Source organism: Lytechinus variegatus, chromosome 5 (genome assembly GCF_018143015.1).
Source record: "Lytechinus variegatus isolate NC3 chromosome 5, Lvar_3.0, whole genome shotgun sequence".
Lineage (NCBI taxonomy): Eukaryota > Metazoa > Echinodermata > Echinoidea > Temnopleuroida > Toxopneustidae > Lytechinus > Lytechinus variegatus.
Genome location: NC_054744.1, coordinates 39,752,913 through 39,773,790, shown reverse-complemented (window position 1 = coordinate 39,773,790; position 20,878 = coordinate 39,752,913). Strand labels below are relative to the sequence as shown.

Below are 20,878 nucleotides of genomic sequence, written 5' to 3'. Positions count from 1 at the left end.
TTTCCATTTTAAATGTTTTGAAATATTATAAACTTGTGGCACATATTACCCCCCCCCCAAAAAAAAATAATGTACAGCTACATGTAGATTGTAGATACAGTTAAACCCTATCTAGGTATTAGGAGAGATCATGATATCATATGGCCGGGGGAGGGGCCTCCTTGAAATCTCGTCCGTCGACTGCCTGATCGCGCTGAAAACTGGCATGCAAGTTGTTTGGGACATATTCTTTAAAATTGTATAGTAATTGATTTCATGCAAATTGCTATTCATTAATTGTGCTAATCAATGCATAATTGAAATATCAAACTTTTTCCTCTAACTCCCTTCATTAAAGCTCCAAATGTTTTAATGTTTGGTGTTCAAACTCTTTGTGGCGTTCTTAGAAAACGTATGTGAAAAAAGCAATATCACATCAATCTCTTATGTATTATATTGTTTTTTGCAATTTCTTATGTATATCTTTGTTTTTTAACCATGGTTTTTAATTGTTCCTTCGATTAACTTTGGGACTCTTTCTGAGAACATAAACAGCATAAAATAAATCTATTTAGACCAGCAAAAGTAGGAATTATCATACATGTATGATTTTTGGTTGAAAACACAATTTGTAATGACTACCGGTATACAAAATCACGTTTTGGAGTAATTTTGGTATCTGGGTGTCGCAAATTTGGTCTCAAAACATGTGGAAGACTTGAAAATTAAAAAGTAAGTGAGCGGGACGGTAACGAAAATCTGTGTCGAAAATATTGTGTGGATCGATGAGGGGGGGGGGTTGAGGCCCCCCGGTCTAGATAGGGTTAAGTCTGCCTTAGTTTACATTATTACTCATTAACTCTTAGACTAAATCATGTCAAATATATTTCCTAAGTCAAACATATTTGTGGACCTTAGAAATACCTGTGTAATACACAAAAAAAGGAAAAGGAGGACTGATAGTAGTCTATCAATGTAATTGGTTGTTTTTAGGAAAGAAATCTCCTATAAATTATATGGTTTGGGGTTTCCTAAAAATCATCTTTCATGCAAACCACAATTAGAGGATTTTTCAAGAGAATGTTACCTGGCATGTAAGAAATAGGATGTTTCATTCTTGAAACATCCTATATTTGCCTTGCCTACTTCCAAGGTAAATAGAGGATGTTTCAAGAACCTTGTTCACAATCAATTGCAAATGTCTGCAAGAGAAAAATAAATCTTGTACTTCCTGTTGTAAGAAGTATAAAAGCAACCTACATGTACTGCATGCAAATTTGTAAGACTTGTGATTGATTTGTGTGACCAGTTAACTTGCCATTTTTTCAAAGTAGTACCGGTATTCTTATGTTTGTCACAAAATTCAATTTTTGAATGGAAATCACTTGCAATAGGAAGGAGAGGGGCCTGGGGGGGGGGGAGGGGGCTGCTCGGTACAAATGTATGATATGTAAGTGCCGGGGTTGAAACCCCCATTTTCAGCCTAATAAATTTCCATTCCAGAGCATCACCAATTTAGAAAGACATGGAAATTCCAAAGTCCTCCAAATTTGTGGTTTCTCGTGATTTTGCGCTTTAACATTGCCGCTACCATGCTACGTTCTGGAGATCCCCATTTTTTTATGTCATCAGTTCCAGTGCATTCCATTTTTAGCAATCATTGATCCAAGAGCTGTTTCGGAGACCCCCATTTTAAAACCAAGAATTATTTCCACAGCCCCCTATTTTTTACTTCGGTGCAGCACATAGGTATATTATAATTTGAATCCCCCCCCCCGGCCACGAGGAAGCATAGACAGAAAGAAGGGAAATATAAATATATATTATGTAGAGAGAAAGATGGAATTAAATGGAACAAATGTCCCTTTTGATCATGTTGGCTCAAAATTATACTTTTTAAACAGTCTGATGAGGCTACTGTGCTATTTTCTTTTCCTTTCCATGAATTAAAGAAGAACTAAAGATTTAATTGTTTGCCCTTTCTTTAATTTCCCTTCATGCACATCAGCTTTGATCTATTTATTTTCCTTCTATTTCTTTCATTTTTCTCTTCTTTCTACTCCCTTTCTTTTCTTTGTTTTCTTCGATGATCTCCTACCTGAGCTTTGTTGATTGCCTTGAGTTTGTGTCCTGTGACTGTTCTACAGGCTTTCAAATTTTTCATAAATGCAAATAGTAGCCTCATATAAATCACGATTTTAGATTACAACATTGCCCTACATCAAGAAGTTTATTAGACACCATATATGCTTGTAAACTGACTCTTAAAAAATAATTTTACAATGTTTTCTCCTGCCTGAATATTAAAGCTTCATTTTAGATAGTTTCATGATAGGGTAAAATATTTAATGAGGGTTGACAAGTACAACCCCCAAATTTTGGCATTTTTGATATCCTTTTTACTTTGTGCACATTGCCCATCTGTGATTTATATGATTTTGTGTACGATCATGATGACCATCTTAATGACAGTGTCCCCCCTCACATTTATATATTACAAAGAAAAGCAAATTGCGTCTATTAAAGACTACATCCCCAGACCATAGTCCCATGCAGACCCCTGAAAGTACGGAAAAAAAATCGCCAGTCGACTAGACCTGTTCCTATTTTTTGTTAACGTTAACGATACCGTAGTATCATTTTTTCATTCACTTCCGTGTTTGTTTACATCTTGGAATAGGAATATATTTCGTGTATTCCTTCTATCTAGCGAGAAATTAAAACTGTAGACATTATGACGACACCTGCTAGACCTGCACCTCCAAGACCCCAGCCCAAGCCAGGTAATATTACAATGCTAAAGAAGTAATTGTGGAGGTAGTTTTACCTAAGTTTTGCTGAGCTGAATGATGCGGTATGAAGGCGTTGCAGCCCCGGAAACTCCCCGGGGTACGGTACGGTACCGTAGGCCTACGGCGCGGCACTGGCTTCTCTTGATGCACGCGCTCGAGATCGAGACAAGGCTGGTGCCCTCACATTATACTAACCTGTCCTTGCACTATGAACATGACATCCATGTTTACGCAATGGATTTCTGTCGATGTTGATTTCATTGTCTTTCGCTTGGCGACAGCACACAAATAGCGCGATTTGCGAATTGCGTGCTGTCGCCAAGCCAAGCGAAAGACAACTCAATGACAATGAAATCAAGATGGCGACGTAAACACGATAGCGAGCCGTCTGTGTACGAGGAGAAATTAAAAAAAAAATTTAAAATGTTAAAAAAACTCCTGGAAACAGACGGCTCCCAGCTATCTACGTTTAGCCGTAGATCTATCTTCCAATTTTCTGGCAGCTGAGGCCGAGTTGACAGTAGAGGCGCACGGCCAATATTGGAGACTGTCTCCAATGTAGGAAATTATCTCCAATATCAGAGACTTTTGTAAAGAATTTGGGTATCCAATTTCAGAGACAGTCTCCAGTTTTGGAGACCAATTTCCTTTGTTTACATTTGCGGCAAAAGGATTACCTTGGCGGCAAATAAAAATGTGATAAGCAGATTCCTCATGACAAATTACCCCTTTTCACCGTCTACTTTAAAAATTCACCGTCTACTTTGGTTTTGATAAGGATTTTTGTTGTCAATCACACACAAAACAAATGGGCTTCTGACTTTAGTGAGACAAAATTTTGGGCGGAAAAAATCATGCTTTTGTTGGTGTAGTTTCTTATGTCCTTTTGCAAAGCAAGTCTCCAAAGTGGGAGATTGTCTCCCCTATTGGAGAGAGTCCCCATATTGGCCGTGCGCCTCTACTGGTTGAGTTCTATGAATATGACGTTTCCACGGCTCCTCCAGGAGGAGGCACAACACATTCCCAGTTCAGTTAAAGCCTATTTTTGGCTAGTCTTGAGGACTCCATGATGATGTCTTTTTTAAATCTAATCTATGTATAAGAGAACCAGGTACTGAGGTAAATAAAGATCTATGGATTTCCCTAGGAAATCCATCCATCTTTTGATAAAAGAATCACGTCAAATATTTTTATTTTATTAATTTCTACACCTTCCTACGCCTAATGCGTAGGAAGGTTTTAAAAAATCTTCAGTAAAAATGTTACAAAATGAAGGTTTCTTACCAGATTGATGTCGTGTAGACCCCTCGATCCACATGTAAACAACACAAATACAATAGCGTCGACCCTTGAACCGCTTATGAATTACGTACTTCCGATAACCAATGCCGTTTTGAAGAACAATTTAGAGATAAAATATATTAGTTCACAAATACAAATATTTATTACGTGATTATAAATAATTAGTATAATACTGCTAATCATTTATAATCACATAATAAATTTATAAATGGTTAGGACCGAAAAGAAGAAAAACTGCTTATAAAACATGCCCTGCATAAAATACTTAAAGACTACACTCTACACAACATCCTATCACATGCGTACATTGATCCATACACAACACTTGCACAGCTCGTGATCATAGAGGAAATCGAATATGACAGAGAGCGATAAAACAAGATGAAAGAAATGAATAACCTCAGCCATATACAAATTACATTGAATACATATTTCTTATTGTACTTAAAACTACTAATTAGTACTAGATCTTAAATTGCAATTTAGACTAAATCTATTCATGTACCCCAAATCATAAAGCAATGTTGAATGACAGAGGAATGTGCAAGTTTTTGCTTTGACGAATTGGGTAATTATGAACTGTAGAATATGTTTGGAACATGTAAAAATGTGCAATAATAAGTTTTTAGTGAAATTTGAACATGAATATTGATGTACATGTTCAGTGTTTTAATCTTTTTCAAGTAATTTGCAGGTATGATTTTCAGTTTAAAAAAAACAGTGACATACCAAGTTGGAGATAAATGATGCTGTTTGTAATCAACAGGGCTATGCGTTTCTGTATTTGATGAATCTTGTCTAGTTTTGTTTTGTAGATATTTCCATAAATGACATCAAATGAAATAATTTAAATGGGGAGGGGGATTTATGAACTCAAAATTTTCATCAGTTTGTTCCTTGGGAGAATATTTTTGACTTTAAACACAAGACACAGTACTATGGGATATTTTAGAACAGGCATAATCAATATGACATTTCCAATCAAGACACTCCATGATGTAAATACTCTAAGAGAGATATATTTTACTTACGTTCAATTAAAACATGCAACAATTTGCTCTATTTTTCTTCTAATGAAAAATTACATATCCCATATAAAATGCTTGCAATCTCTCCCCTGTCAATAACATAGAGCTGGCCGATAGTACTTGAAAATATTAAATATGACCTTTCCAGTTTGACAAAATGATTTTCAAAATCTAATTTTCTAATTCCTTATTGGAATAGAAAGCAGCGTTATGAATTGTGCAGTGTCATATTGGTGAGGGGTTTGAATGCCATTTATAAAAGACAGATGAAACACCGCCGAAATCATATGGCTGAAATTCTTTTGTTTACAATTTGCATTTCAGGTCAAGTGAAGGTTTTCAGATCACTCTATGCCTACACAGCCCAGCAAGTAAGTGCAGTGTTCGTAAGGTCATACAATATCTCATTAAATCCTATTAAACCTTGTAACATTGAAACTTTATAGTGAATCACAGATGGGGGGGGGGGAGGGGTGAGGCAGTTATGTATAATGTGGTATGAACTTGCAACATACATTCACATATTGTTTGCATAAATTATTAATTTAGTGATATAGCCTACATGTAGTAAATGTATGAATTTATTTAAATTTGTTTGAATCTGGGTAAAGAACATTGTGATTATACAGCCTCTCAATATCAAAAAGGCACAATGGGAGAATGGTCAACTTTTTTGATACTCAAAGAATTTAGGCATTTCTTAACGGTGTAAGTCAATCCTGACACTCTCTTTATTCTGCATGTCCAGTGTATCCTATACTACAGAAAATGGTACCAAATGATTTGGGATAACTTTTTTTTAATTGATACATGTACCTTTTCACTACATCTAATTATTTTATTCAATATTAAAGGGTGTATGTAAATATATTAAACATGAAATGCTATACATAATCATTGATATCCATACAGTGTGATGGAGCTTGTACACATGCATGCAATTCAGTGACGCAAGCTCATATGCATTACCTTTGAGGCCGAGGAAAAGTACTCGAAGGCCCACATTCTGAAGTCAGATTTCACTTAGACCATGGTCTTACTCTGTGCTAAAATTGTGGACAGCTAAAAACTAAACAATTCTGCTTATATATTGTATATTTCTTATACCAATTTGTTTCCCTTTGATTTCAAAATGAATAAATATTTCAGTTATTCTGTGACAGTTATTAATGATTTGAGTATCTGAAGAGTTAATAAATTGAACATGTACTGATACAGGTTTGTGCACCAATTAGTTCTACGTGGTTAAAGTAAATTTTAAGACCAGGATTTACTTTCAACCTGTGTTCAGAATATGGGCCCATAACACAATAATGGGGCCATGCCAATGCATTAAGTAGTCCACATACCCACACATACAATAGAAAAAAGTGTATATTTTTGGCGCTTGACCTTTGGAGAAGTTTTATTTTTTCTGGTGGTCTGAAAAGAACACGTGGAAGCTTTATCCACAATGACTATAATCTACTGTTAATGAATTGTTTTAAGAATAATCGGCTATCATGTTTAGGTTTAAACTTTCTGAAAACTCAATCAGGAATAAAACAAGTTTGAGTGTTGACATTTCAGGCAACAATCATACAACCTACGAACCCATATAGTACATTAGTTTTTATCAAGTTCCTGGAGAAAGTCATATCTTGAGATATACATGTATGCTCTCCCCACTTCTTGTGCGAAATCTTTGTTTATTGTCTGATCATTTGCTTTGGACACTGTACTGTCGTTTATTGATTTAAAGTTGTAAAATTCTGAATCTGTACATGTAATTGTGAAGCCTATATTGTTGAATCATGTGGACTCTACTTAGAGACCACTAGATTAGCCAAATTCAGTCAGTTGATAATACGGCTCTAAACTTTTTTAAGACAGGAAATGATATTGGAGTGATATGACAAGGCCTATTATAGTACGCCTATTAATAGATCTTCAAATTTTGATCAAAAGTCCCTTCTAGCCCTCCAAATTAAGAGCTTCAACTTAAAGTACTTACACTTGTGCACATTGACTTGGCATAATTTGAAGAATATCCATATTGTCTACAATTCTAATTCCAAAGAATATTTATCAAAATATTATTAAAACAAATTAACAGTTCCTTTCTCTCTAGATAACATTGTTTGCTAATATGGAAACTTAATTTTATTTTTGATATCATTCAACATTATAAGTTACTTATTATTATTCAATTTGTTAAAAACTTACCGATATAATATTGAGTGTAGGCCTATGTCTTTATTGTTTCATTTCCTTATTTGCATTCCATCAATTTTCTCTTATATTTCCAGAGCGATGAATTGACATTTGATGAAGGTGACCTACTCTATGTTACTGAAATGGTGAGTAATCAAAATATTTATTTACATTTAACCTTGTCTACTTCAAACACTAGGTACTTTTACAATGTACAGGAATTACACAAGTCAGTATTTTATTTATTTATTTATTCATTACTTATGTCTATTAATTGGTGGAATTGTATACTGTTATTTTTGTACTGATTATTGATGTCTATGTTATGTCTGTATTTTGTATGTAATGTTGAATAAGTGTTGTCATGTAAATTTTAGTGCCAGCGGAGGCCGAATTTCTGTGTTTTTACAGACAATAAATATTTGAATCTTGAATCTTTATTTATTTGAAATGGTTGTTTGTTAAGTGACAAGATATTCTTATGAGGCAACATTCCAGAATCCTTTAATTTTACATAAAAATATCATGAATAAATTATAAAAAAATAATATTCCATACTTTCAATACACATTTCATAGATTGTTAATCATGAAGGTAGTAGATCAGTATTATCGATTCTGAGGTAAGCTTTTATGATTTTGCAAAGACAAGTTGACATTAATGTCCCAGATCCAGATGTATGATGATATTTTGACAATTAACCATGATTTAAAAGATTTTCTCATGAAATAATAGTTTGCTGCAACTACTGTCTTTTACCTTTAATAATGATAGTTTCCAGTACCATAGTTTGAAATATATTCTTTGTTCAAACTTTTATAGCTCTACATGTACATTTAATTGCAGTCATGATTTGTAGCTCAAGTCCTTGAATGCATGGATTGGTTTCTGTTCCTATTCAAATTTCGATTAAAATGTTATTTGTTGTCTAGTATAAAATTAGATCTGAAATCAATCAGTGTCGGTCTGTTTATATAGTTGTTTCTTTAACAGTACAATATGAAAGCTTATTTTAATGCTGTGTGTGACATCCTTATGCATGCACGATGCGCATAATTATTTTGAAAATTGAGGGTTGTCCAGATCGCACCACTTGCCAGTTTTAGTAAAAAAAATTAAAATCATAATACTCATATTGTTTTCTACTTTATTATGGAAGCTAAGCTTGAGTTTGTTAAAATTCAAAGTTTTGATGTCTCATTGAATATCCACCTCGCTGGATGTTTCCTTATTCTGATAATAAACTAAAAATCTGGCACCCATTTAATAAAACTTACTATAATAAGTTACACATTTGCAATAATTATACAATATTGATTGGCCTTGAGGGGAACATCAAATATGTTGCCTGCAACAGAATCATATGGGTCTTTAGACGAGGGCAACATGGTTCTTTTAAGGGCAATATATTTGATGTTTCCTGAAAAAAGAGCCAGTCAATGTTACTACCTACAGCTTTAGAGTGCAATTAAAGCTATTATTTAGAACACTTTGTATGACTGTACATGTAGCTCTGTGGCCCGTTTCATAAAAAGATACTAACTGTTGTAACTTTGCTATTATGGCAACTACCAAGGCAAATTTGATTTTGATTGGCTACTGAGCCCTGTTACCATGGTAGTTGCCATAATGCCTAACTTGCAGTACAAACTTTGTATCTCTTAATAAAATGGGCCCCAGGTCAGATGTCAGTTATTCACAAACTTAGCGAAGTAAATTGTTACCTCGCAGTCATGCATGGCGCGCTCATACTGTACACTTAAATAAAGCGCAAAAATCTTGCACTTGAGTTTGATCAGCTTGGAATGTGTATATGCACTGATCACCAGCGCATTATCTTCAATGTGTTGCTTGACAAATTGGTTCCAACCAGATTTTGCAAATATTGAAATTAGTGATCAAAATTGGCTCTAAGTTTTCAGTTTAGATATGAAAGTCTCTAGTCATGATATAATTCTTAAATGTAATGGCAAATTATTCCAAAGAGAAGGTGCTGAGGCACCATAGGCTACTCCTGTTTGGGGGGTCTTTAGAAGATGCTCGTGTGATGATCTCAGGCTACGAGCTGGTGTATATTAAAGGCATAACAAGGTCTTGTAAATATTTTTGTGCCATACCAATCATGTATTTCGTGTTGACTTGCATTAAATACTTTTCTCAGTTTGAAATTGAAGTTTAGAGTTAAAAGGAGTTAATTGTGTAAATTCCAGACTAAAAAATAAGTAACCACTTATTCAGTCGCTCACTCGATTTGGCGAGAGATTTGTAAAGCAATAGTAAATTATAAAACTGAAACAAGAATAATCTGGAATAATCAATGGTTTGATTGCCTATCATTCTTTTCAAACTGAATTGATTAATGAGGCTGATCTATTGTTCATTTTAGATAAATAGTTACACTCTAGGCCTATATGTTTTAATATGTATTGTTGAGTATACTGTTTCCACATTCTGTCTGTTTGACTGACTCTGATTCTGATTCTTTCTCTCTTTCCTTTTCTATCCTCTTTCTCTCTCTAGGTGGTTTCAAACCGCCTCGATCACAAGAATCCCTGTTAAATTACGAGAACTTTTGAAGGCTAAAAAATACCTGTTAATTATTCTTGCATTCACACTGCCCTGAAACATACCCTTTCGGGATAAGTTCCTGAAGTTACGAGCATGCGCAGTATGGTCTGATAAGCAGGCAAGGTGCGAGATTCAAAATCACTAGCCCAGCAGCCACCCACGGTGCCCAAGCCCAAACGACACGCTGGGCTAACAGTTCCCGTAAATTACATGTACTTTCACATTGCCAAAATACCTGCGACCTTGGAAAAATCCCCGCGAAAGTTCTCATAATTTCGCCAAGTACCTGCTATTTAGCTTGTATTTTCTTTCGGGGAAATTACGTGTAGTTTGATTTCACATTACGAAAATACCTGGTATTTTCTGATCGGGGTAAATTTCCCGATCAGAGAATACCTGGAACTGACGAACTTCGAGGCGGTCTGAAACCACCTTCTGTGTCTGTCTTGGTGTAACTGTGTGACAAAGTCTGTTTTGCAAGACTTATTATTTCCTCTCCATTTGTCACTTCCCTCTTCCTTCTATCTTGTTAAAAGCTTTACATTGTGTCATCTATCCATATAGTCCAGGATATACAGTAATGTCCACTGTCCATTTTGTTGTTAAAGGGAAAGGAAACACAGAAAGTAAATTTATGTGGATGAAAGCACAATAATATACATGGGACTATTCATGTGGGCCAGTTATTTCAGAAAGCTCTATATTTGTAGATTAAGTTTGAAGAAATGTTAATCACAAATTCAACTATGTGACAAACTATGTATATTACCAGGGAATTATAACTAACAGTTTCCCCTACTCATATACAGGGCTTGGCATTAGCTGTGACCAGGTGGTGAGGGTAATTTATCTCGCTGATTTTAATGAAGATGATTTTTGTTTTGTTATCTGGTATGAAATGGATCTCGGAATACCACCCCTGACTGTGTGAATGAAATGTTGCATTGTCAGTCAGATGAAGCCTCCACTGAAGTATCCACTATTACCTAGAAATACAGTTCAACACTAATACTGACCTTTATTCAATAATCGAATCAGTCAGTTCATGATGTCTTTTTTTCAAAAGTTTTTTTCTGTTTGCAGACAAATGATGGTTGGTGGAAAGGAAGATGTGGAAACAAATCTGGTCTTATTCCTGGAAACTATGGTATGGTTTCACCCTGCATTGATCTTGCTTTGACTGTTTTAAAGGGGAATCCAGCCTTGGCCATAAAATGTTGTGTTGGGAAGGAGAAAAATAAATTAAACAGAATGGTGAAAGTTTGAAAGAAATTGGACAAGCAATAAGAAAGTTATAGCTGCTTTAAAATTTAGATCACTAATACTATGTAGATTTCAAATTGGCAACTGGGTAAGTAAATTATGACAAGGGGCAAGGACAACTTTCCCATAGGCCATGTACTTTATTATCAGGGATTTGTGGTTTTCCCCTAAGTACCCATTCCCCTGGGGCAGTAATCTAAATATAACCCATGTAGTATATTGTTTTATGTCCTCATGAAAGAAAAATATAATTTGAAATAAAACTTTTGGGAAAAATGACATTTTAGCCATAATATGTATTGGAGTACATGGAAGAGTAGTCCTTGCCTTACATCACTATGACATCCCATATGCGGCCAATTTGAAGTCTCCATGGGTATAGTGATTACCAATATTTACAACTTTTAAAAATTCATATCTTTCTTTTCGTTTGTCCAATATTGTTCAAACTTTCACCTATCATCTTGTCTGATTTTTCTTGTCCATATAACAACAAGTTTTGATTTGGGTTGGATTCCCCTTTAAGGCCACCACACACCTTACAACTGGGCTATGATCCGATTTTGATACAAATCCTTTTTTGTTAATTTTCTGTTGATGTGAATGAATACATGTAGAAATCTTTTAATTTAAGGTTCAAATTAACTATAAGGATATTGATATCATATTTTTAATAATTGCAAGCCTTTATTTTGGAGTATGGATGAATTGGTTTCAAACCCTAGCCAATGGGACGATTCTTATGTCTTTATGAGTCGTTATTTAATTCGTTTGAATTATTCTCATAAGGAGGGTAGCATATTTGTGGATTTGAACATACATATTCATATGCTGATTTAGAACTTTGCACAGTAAGATGTTTCATGGCTCAGTATTCTCACAAAAAAATCGGCTCAGATCAGGGGAGTGTTTCATCAACATTTTCATCCGACAAGTTGTCAGATCTGACATCTTTCTCTGATGTTAATTGGCTGAGAGGGACTGTTACTATGGTAACTGTCGGATAAAATGGGACTTGTCGGATAAAACGTCCGACAAGTCCTTTCATGAAACGCCCCACTGGTGTACAATGGCCTTTAGACTGGAGTCTAAATCCAGACAGTGTGAACATTACTTGACAATAGATTAAGTTCACAGATCTAAAATCAAATCATATTTTCCATATATTCTGTCAAGATACTAATTTCATTTTTTAATCTAAGAGGGAGTGACTGTTTCTATGGGTTCTATTAAAGTGTTTAAAAAACAATAAGAGAAAGAAAAGAAGCCCTTGGGAGAATGAAGAAAGAATGGGGATGGAAAAGAGACTGATCTTTTGCATTAACTAACTACGCTATTTCAATGTTTTGCATCAAAATACTCTAAGTCATCTGTAGGTTAGCTTGTCCCACACCCATGTCCAGCCCCTCGCTATTGAAATGCCCTAGTGCTGCTCCTGATCCAAGATATTGTTAATGTGTATGGAGTAATTTTATTGATAAAGCATGTGTGTTGGAATGAACCCCCTTTGAATAATCTTTTCAAAGTAATTTAGCAAGCATGAGGAATTAACAGTCCCGTATTGGTTCAGCATGTAGATATGGTGACCTCCTGACCTAGCACTAGGACAAATTTCTATTACAGTAGTTCCATGCCTGTGGGGGAAATAAAGTGGTATTTTAAGGTGCGAATGAAGCCTTTAGATTGCAAATTGCTGATACATTAGCATACCAGCTTCAAAGTTTGTTGTATGGTGGAAGGTATGGGGGAAGAGGGGGGGGGGGGGGGGGGGGGGGTCATTGCGATCTTCAACAAATACAAACATTTCCAGGAGGAAGGGGAGGTTCATGCTTGCTGAGAAGAAAGAAAAATGGGGGAAGGGGTTGCTGAAATCCTTTGATTATCCATTATCTTTGAGCTTATATTCTTGGTTTATATTCCTGTTATAACTCCATTTATTGCTGTATTGGTGTGTGAACAAAGTTTGAGATTCCCACTCCCAGCTTGAAAGTAAAGCACATTTCTGTTCACTTTGGTTTATTTTCCTGTTTATTTCCCCCTGCTTTGAATAAACCTTTAGTTGAAGAAAGCATGGAGTCTGTAGATTACCCCCTCCACGAAGCAGCCAAACGAGGCAATCTAGCCTTCCTCCAAGAATGCATCGCAAATAAGGTAAGGCGGCATTAGAGTACCCAAGTGTTATGCCATACTCTTTTGTTGTCATAGTTTTAGATCGTGGAAAATGTGAACTGTAGGATATACAATTGGTTCTCTTTAGTAATTTTTTTTGGATCCTTTATAAATTTGTAATGGGTTAAATTAGAAAAAGAGTGGAACCCTAGATGGACGGCTAGACTAGCCCTTGCAAATAAAATACTTAACCATTTGATTTAGCTGTTCGTAGGTTGTGAGCGACTTTAAAAACGACTGGTGATCATTTTTTAAAAGATAAATCATCATCAATGAACATTCAGTGAATAACATTTATTACAAGAAAAGATCACCAGTCGTTTGTAAAGTCGCTTGTAACTTATAACAGATTTATGAAGCGTCCACCAGGTTTATGCAGAGTACAAAAGTCGCTGTGTGTATGTAAATCAAAATCAAGAGTTCCAAAAGTTTCTGCGCATTAGGTGTGACCGGACCCAATTGGATAGTAGTTTGGTATCTTGACCATACATTGATAATTTTCATGAACTCCTTGATTTTGATTTAGCTGTTGAGCATTGTTACGATGGTTACAATTTTCAAATTTTTTTTACTATATATATGTGACATTTCATCAGTCAATTTTACCTAACTTTATTCTTTGAAACATTGAAGTAAACCTTTTCTTTTATTGTCTATCATAGTGTATTTCCTTCTTTAAGTCAGTGGAATTTAATTCTCCCCCACATCAGCATTAACTACATGTTTATATTTGAATTTATGATGTTCTTGGTATTGGTTTATTCTGCATTTTTGTGCAATATGACAAGAATAGATTTTATAGCTTTCTTTAAGGTTTTTTTTCATCTTACAAAACTAATCATGCACTTCACTAAACAAACCATAAAACAGCCATAAAAGTACATCAGTTTAAATTGCCAGAATGACTAAATGACAAATTTAAACTAAGATTGAAACTCTTGCTCTGGGTCCCGCGTCATAAATACTTGATATTATAGTAAATGCACAATATCAATAACAAAGTTGGTATCAGCCAATAAAACTGAATGATTTCAGTAGCTTAATACTGTTATTGTAAATTTGTTGCTTTATTAAGTTTAATGAAATGGGCCCCCTCGTCTTTATGTACATGAAGGTATAGCCTACTACAAGCAAGATCTACTTACCAGTTAATTGTAATGCTCTGAAAATCAACCGTAAGCAACAATGGCCACTTGATATTCAAGAGGTATAACGTTTGTATTGTGATGGTTAGATAGAGAACACAATAGCTTGTTGTAAACTAAATTAATAAAGCAAATGTGTATCCCATTTCAGCTAGTTTTGTTTTATCTCAGAGGGACATTAAAAAAAATAAAAGTCTCCGTAAAAAATATGTTTGTAATATTATCCTACATGTACATTATCATACAAAACATGGATTGAACAGGCCTTGTCAAAAGTGGTTGCCCCCCCCCGTGAAAAAAAAATGCTTGTGGACTTGAAAATCGTTTGATTTAGTTTGTACATTCAAAAGCAATTTTGTTTTTAAAATGTTGACTGTTAACTTTTAACATGTATGTATAATTTACAAGTTACCTCGGGGAACAATTATTATGGTATTGCCTCACAATTTTTAATATATTTTTGTAGAACTGATTTGCAAAAAATTATCTGTAATAAAGGTTGTTAAGTTGTTGTACAGAGCATTATTAAAAGCAATTGAAAAAAATGATATCTGATTTTTATTGTTTGAGATAGAAATAAGAAATTAATATCCGAAACTCCATTTTTCCCAATTGATCGTGGGCCCGGCAGCCAGTGTGCAGCCCCAGATCGACGAGGCTCTATTCCTTGAATCGTTGAATGCCAAACAGAGTAGCAGCAACTCCCTTCTTTAAACGTCTTTTGGTCTGACGTACGTATTTCAATCAGATATGATTATATACCTCATGGAACAACCATCAGAAAGACATGACCAGGGCTTGAAGCTCTAACTTCTGCACCAACTCAACTTTCCCCAAGTAGCTTGGACTACAGTTGTATACCCAGTATATGTTTTTGTTACCGTTTTCTCCCAACCATTTTCATCTTAATTGTTTTTCTTGATCAGGTATCGGTGAATAGTCTTGATAAGGCTGGAGCTACACCTCTGTACTGGGCAGCGCATGGTGGTCACATAGATTGCATGAGGGCATTACTAGCAATACCAAATTGTCAAATCAACGCACAGGTTGGTTTACATTGTCCTGTATTCTTTAACTCATGTGTAATTAAGACTGGTCTAAAGTTGTGGTTCAAGTATTGAAAGCCAAATGTGATACTAATCCCTAGCAGAACAAGTTTTTTGCTCATTTGACTCAAATAATTCATATATGTCAGGAAATAGTAACTTATATTGTTCTCTTAATCATTAAAGCATAAAGAAAGAGAAAAGTAAAAAACAAAACAAATGTGAATAAACCTTTGACAAATTCAGCTTTCCATAATATTAGCACAGACCTAGAACCATGTTTTAAGTTAAACAAAGCTTCAAAATTTACAGGCCTTATGTATGTACAATGTTCAGTAGATGATCTCTATAAAGAGGTCGCTACAATGCTTAAAGAGTGTAATTTAATATTTAGAGGTCATTGAATATTACAATTTAGATTTACCATAACGTGACAGAGCAATACCTTACATGTATCTTTTTATTCATGTCCTACTTGTACCTCATCAACCACACATGGTTCAACTATTGATTTTGAATACATCTAGTAATAGTATGTATTCATGTTTTGGGGTCAAAGTTTGGTCAATATGGCTAAGATGACATTTTCACTTCATACACCTCAGCTGAGTGATTTATTTGTCAGTAGAATCATTTTCCTTTTTATCCTCACCCATTGTCAAAACTGAAAAAGTGGAACCAGAACAATTGTTTTCAAATTAATTTGGATATTCAGTCATGCATTATATCAGTGGTATAAGTAAGATATTAATAAAAAGATGAAGATTTGCGTTTTCAAGTTACAGTAGATTGTTTATTTCAATGACTCTATCATATCATAGCTACCAAAACTAAGATTATCTTTATTTTGTTACGCATTGTACAAAAGGAACAAATGCCACCATGTGTAAAAGAATGCTAGATTTGTTTGTACATGGTGATTATGCAGCACTCAAAAATAAAGAGTGAAATGCACAAAATGGATGCTATTAGGCCTGGAGCTTGTAAAGTTACAATCAATTGTTCAGTTAAACCGCAAGTCAATGGCAAAACAGATGTGACAACAGTATCCGAATTTACATTGTTAAACTAAAATACATTTTTCAATTATTAGTGAGTAAAGTGCATTGTATTATGCTGCATCTTATGCCTTAAAAATCATGATTAAAATGCAGTGACTCAGAGTGAGTTTTATTTGGTATGTGAAAATTCAAGATTTATTAAATCTTGATTATTTCTACATACATAATCTCATCAATTATAAAAAGGCAGTTCTTATAATTTTAGGAATAAATTTGTAATATTTACATAATGTAATCAAACTGATGTCAGGCTGGCCAAATTGATGGAAAGCTCTAGGTGGACTTATGTAATAGCGCCATCTTTTGATAAAGAAGTTACATCTTACAATAGTTGGTAATACCTAGCAGGAATTCAGTGAAGTGCAACAGGCAAAATTGCTTCCTCTGGAAGTATTTGAATTGATTATTTAAAAAGTCACCCTTTTTTATATGCCTGTCCTAGACAGGTTGATTATGGTATCACACTCAGTGTCTGTCAGTCCGTTCGTCTGTCTGTCCATTAACTTTTCCTTGTAAACGCAATTACATGTACTTCAGTTTGACTTAACCTATGCTTATATAGTTTGGTATGTATGATACTACCATGGATCCAAGGAAGCCTATTCATTTTGAGGTAAAAAGGTCAAAGGTCAAGGTCACAGCGACATGCTGTCATCGTTCAGAAGTCATTGCAAACGCGATGACTGCAGTTTAACTTAAGTTAAGCTCGTATAAAGTGGTGTGTATGATCCCAGGAGAGTCCTATTGATTCTGAGGTCAAAAGGTCAAAGGTCAAGGTCACAGTGACATGCTTTCATCTTACCCTTCTGAAGTCCTTATAAATGTGACAACTTCAGTTAAGCTTATTCTAGGCTCATATAATTTGGTGTGTATAATACTATTATATATTTCAGGAAGCCTATCGATTTTAAGGTCAAAAGGTCAAGGTCACAGTGACATGTTTTCATCTTACCCTTCTGAAGTCCTTGTAAATGCGATAACTTTAGTTTAACTTAATCTAGGCTTATATAATTTGGTTTGTATGATACTAAAATGGATCCCAGGAAGCCAATTGATTTTTAGGTCAAAAGGTCAGAGGTCAAGTCATCACCTTTCACTTTTCTTGCTTGACCAATACATGTAGCTCCATTTTCCACGTTACAGGCGGGCATTTTATGTGCTTGCCCTAGCGACACTCTTGTTCATCCATATGAAATGCCCTACAATGTAAAGAAAAACCACTTAATATATATCAAGCTATAATGCAAAAAAAAACAATATAACCACCTTCTCAGAATAAAACAATCCTTTGTATTTTTGTGATGTTTTGTAAAACGACCAATTTATTGTTCATCTCAAAATGTGACTAGATACTGTATTCTTTAATCAAATCTGAAAGGCAATTCCATAAAATAATCAACCCCTTTGTTATGTGACCCCCGGTTTCTATGAATTTGTAATTCACTTCATGAACATCTCAAGCCATGTTAATGTAAGATCATTAGAGCCTTTCATATGAACTATAATACTACTCCTACTGAGCTACTTATGATCATGATGATTATGATAATAATAATGCAACATTTATATAGCACTTAACACAATGTTTCTGAATGCTGCTTTAATTATGCCAACTTTTATCCAATATATGTCCAATAATGATATTCATCACCATCATCATGAATGTTTTTCTCACTATGTCTTCATAGAATAAGATTGGTGATACAGCATTACATGCAGCAGCGTGGAAAGGTCATAAGGAAGCAGTACAAATACTCTTGGAAAATGGTAAAAAATACTTAGAAACATCTAATACTTTAAACTTAAAGCAATCTTTGCAAGCAGTTAATTATAATTTCAAATGGACAGTTAGATAAAGTTTCAGAGAAAAATTGAATAGGAGGATATAGACCAAGGAACCCTGGATCTTGTATTTGACTAAAAATCATTCACATACGATCTTTTTTTTATAAGAAATAATGTACATGTAATACTTAAGATCTTTTATGGGAAGGGGGGCTGAATTAGCCAACCCCCGGTCTTTTTAGCGTTTATCTTGTATTATGTCTTTTATTTTTATGTATTCCATTTTCCTTTTTATTTAAAGATGTTTTTAAAGATTCCCTCATCTTAATAGTTGCTAGTCTAAAAAGTAGTTTTGTTATTTTTTGACCAAAAGATGCCCGAACAGACTTGCCAAATAAAGATGGTAAAATTCCTCAACAACTATCCTCAAAAGATCCAGCTACAGCAGCACTTCTAATACCCCAGAGGAGTAAGTATACACAATCACATTTCTTCCAGCAATAGGACCACCTTTTTTGTTAGATTCTAAATGTAATTTGAAAAGAAAAGATTTCAACTAGAAAGGAAATTTTATCCTAAAATTTCAATAGCCTGTATTTTGAACTCGTGCTTGATTTCAACTTTGGTTTAAGTTGTGGCTGATAGTTATGAAAAAAGTTCAAAGCTTAAAATGATAAATATGAGACAGGTCCTTCGCAAGGGCAATGCTTTCAACTAAAGCAAAACAAAATAAAACAATATGTAACATAACATTAAGAAATGAATGCTACATGGAGGTTTTTAGCAAATGCTGATCACAAAGTATGGAATATTTCCCAAGGCTTTGCTTCATCTGAATATGGGCTAGTCAAGCTTTCAAATTGTGATATGATAACGAATAGGAAAAGAACATGAATCATTAAATCATGTAGCATTGGTAATATATTTTGCTTTATTATTATTTCATTAACAAGGTGACATGAAACATTTTTCAATTTTAGCTGAAATACAAAAAAGCACATCAACCGTTGTATCTGTGTACACATACAGTTATTCATTCGCCATCTTATCATAGCAATATTTTTTGCCTGCACTGTTTTTTGTCTCACCTGCGAAGCAAAGTGAGACTATAGGCGCCGCTTTTCCGACGGCGGCGGCGTCAACATCAAATCTTAACCTGAGGTTAAGTTTTTGAAATGACGTCATAACTTAGAAAGTATATGGACCTAGTTAATAAAACTTGGCCATAAGGTTAATCAAGTATTACTGAACATCCTATTAGAGTTTCATGTCACATGACCAAGGTCAAAGGTCATTTAGGGTCAATGAACTTAGACCATGTTGGAGGAATCAACATCGAAATCTTAACCTGAGGTTAAGTTTTTGAAATGTCATCATAACTTAGAAAATATATGGACCTAGTTCATGAAACTTGGACATAAGGTTAATAAAGTATCACTGAACATCCTGCATGAGTTTCACGTCACATGACCAAGGTCAAAGGTCATTTAGGGTCAATGAACTTTGGCCGAATTGGGGATATCTGTTGAATTCCCATCATAACTTTGAAAGTTTATGGATCTGATTCATGAAACTTGGACATAATAGTAATCAAGCATCGCTGAACATTTTGTGCAAGTTTCAGGTCTCATGATTAAGGTCAAATGTCATTTAGGGTCAATGAACTTTGGCCGAATCGGGGGTATCTGTTGAATTACCATCATAACTTTGAAAGTTTATTGGTCTAGTTCATTAAACTTGGACATTAGAGTAATTAAGTATCACTGAACATCCTGTGCGCGTTTCAGGTCACATGACCAAGGTCAAAGGTCAATGAACTTTGGCCGAATTGGGTGTATCTGTTGAATTACCATCATAACTTTGAAAGTTTATGGATCTGATTCATGAAACTTGTACATAAGAGTAATCAAGTATCACTGAACATCCTGTGCGAGTTTCAGGTCAATGAACTTTGGCCATGTTGGGTTTTTTGGTGAATAACCATCATATCTCTGTAAGTTTATTGGTCTAGTTCATAAAAAGTGGACATAAGAGTAACCATGTATCACTGAACATCTTGTGCGAGTTAGAGTAGTATTCAAAGTCAGCACTGCTGCTATATTGAACCGCGTGATGCAGGTGAGACGGCCAGAGGCATTCCACTTGTTTTTATTTGATGCTGGATGATATGCGATGATCAATTGGTGTCGGCTATCACAGATCACATGACTTGAAAGAATGAGAAGACCCAATTGTCATGAGCATGTTAGTAATCATGTATACCACATAGTGGGAGAGAACAAATTAAATACAGGAAATACTAGCAGTAATTGGTACAGTAGTTGATGAGATATCCTTGGTTAGAAATTGATATGATAAATGGATCAATCTACAGGACTCCTGTCAAGTTGCATTCAAAGAAAAATGGTACTAATCAACATGTATTGTGAGATTTGTGGTGATGGTGACCCTGAAAGCATTCATATTCTAATCACAGTACCCACAAAAAGGGGATGGAGGAATAGAGAGAGAGGGATAGAGAGCTAGAAGGGGGAGTGGGGTGGATAG

General features: G+C 34.8%; 1 protein-coding gene across 2 annotated transcripts in view; it reads left to right on the top strand.

Moving 5' to 3' along the window:
• The first annotated feature begins 2,596 nt into the window (after nt 1–2,596).
• The window catches only part of LOC121416123 (osteoclast-stimulating factor 1-like), a 32,041-nt gene continuing 13,759 nt past the window's right edge, over nt 2,597–20,878 (top strand). Inside the window, exons 1-8 of one of the 2 annotated variants that reach the window (XM_041609584.1) lie at nt 2,597–2,762; nt 5,426–5,472; nt 7,390–7,440; nt 10,946–11,009; nt 13,185–13,276; nt 15,366–15,485; nt 18,235–18,313; nt 18,705–18,800. In XM_041609584.1, the coding sequence (XP_041465518.1) occupies nt 2,714–2,762; nt 5,426–5,472; nt 7,390–7,440; nt 10,946–11,009; nt 13,185–13,276; nt 15,366–15,485; nt 18,235–18,313; nt 18,705–18,800 (598 nt within the window). In that variant the 5' untranslated portion in view covers nt 2,597–2,713. The remainder of the gene's footprint in view (nt 2,763–5,425; nt 5,473–7,389; nt 7,441–10,945; nt 11,010–13,184; nt 13,277–15,365; nt 15,486–18,234; nt 18,314–18,704; nt 18,801–20,878) is intronic. The other variant, XM_041609585.1, reaches the window with a different exon arrangement.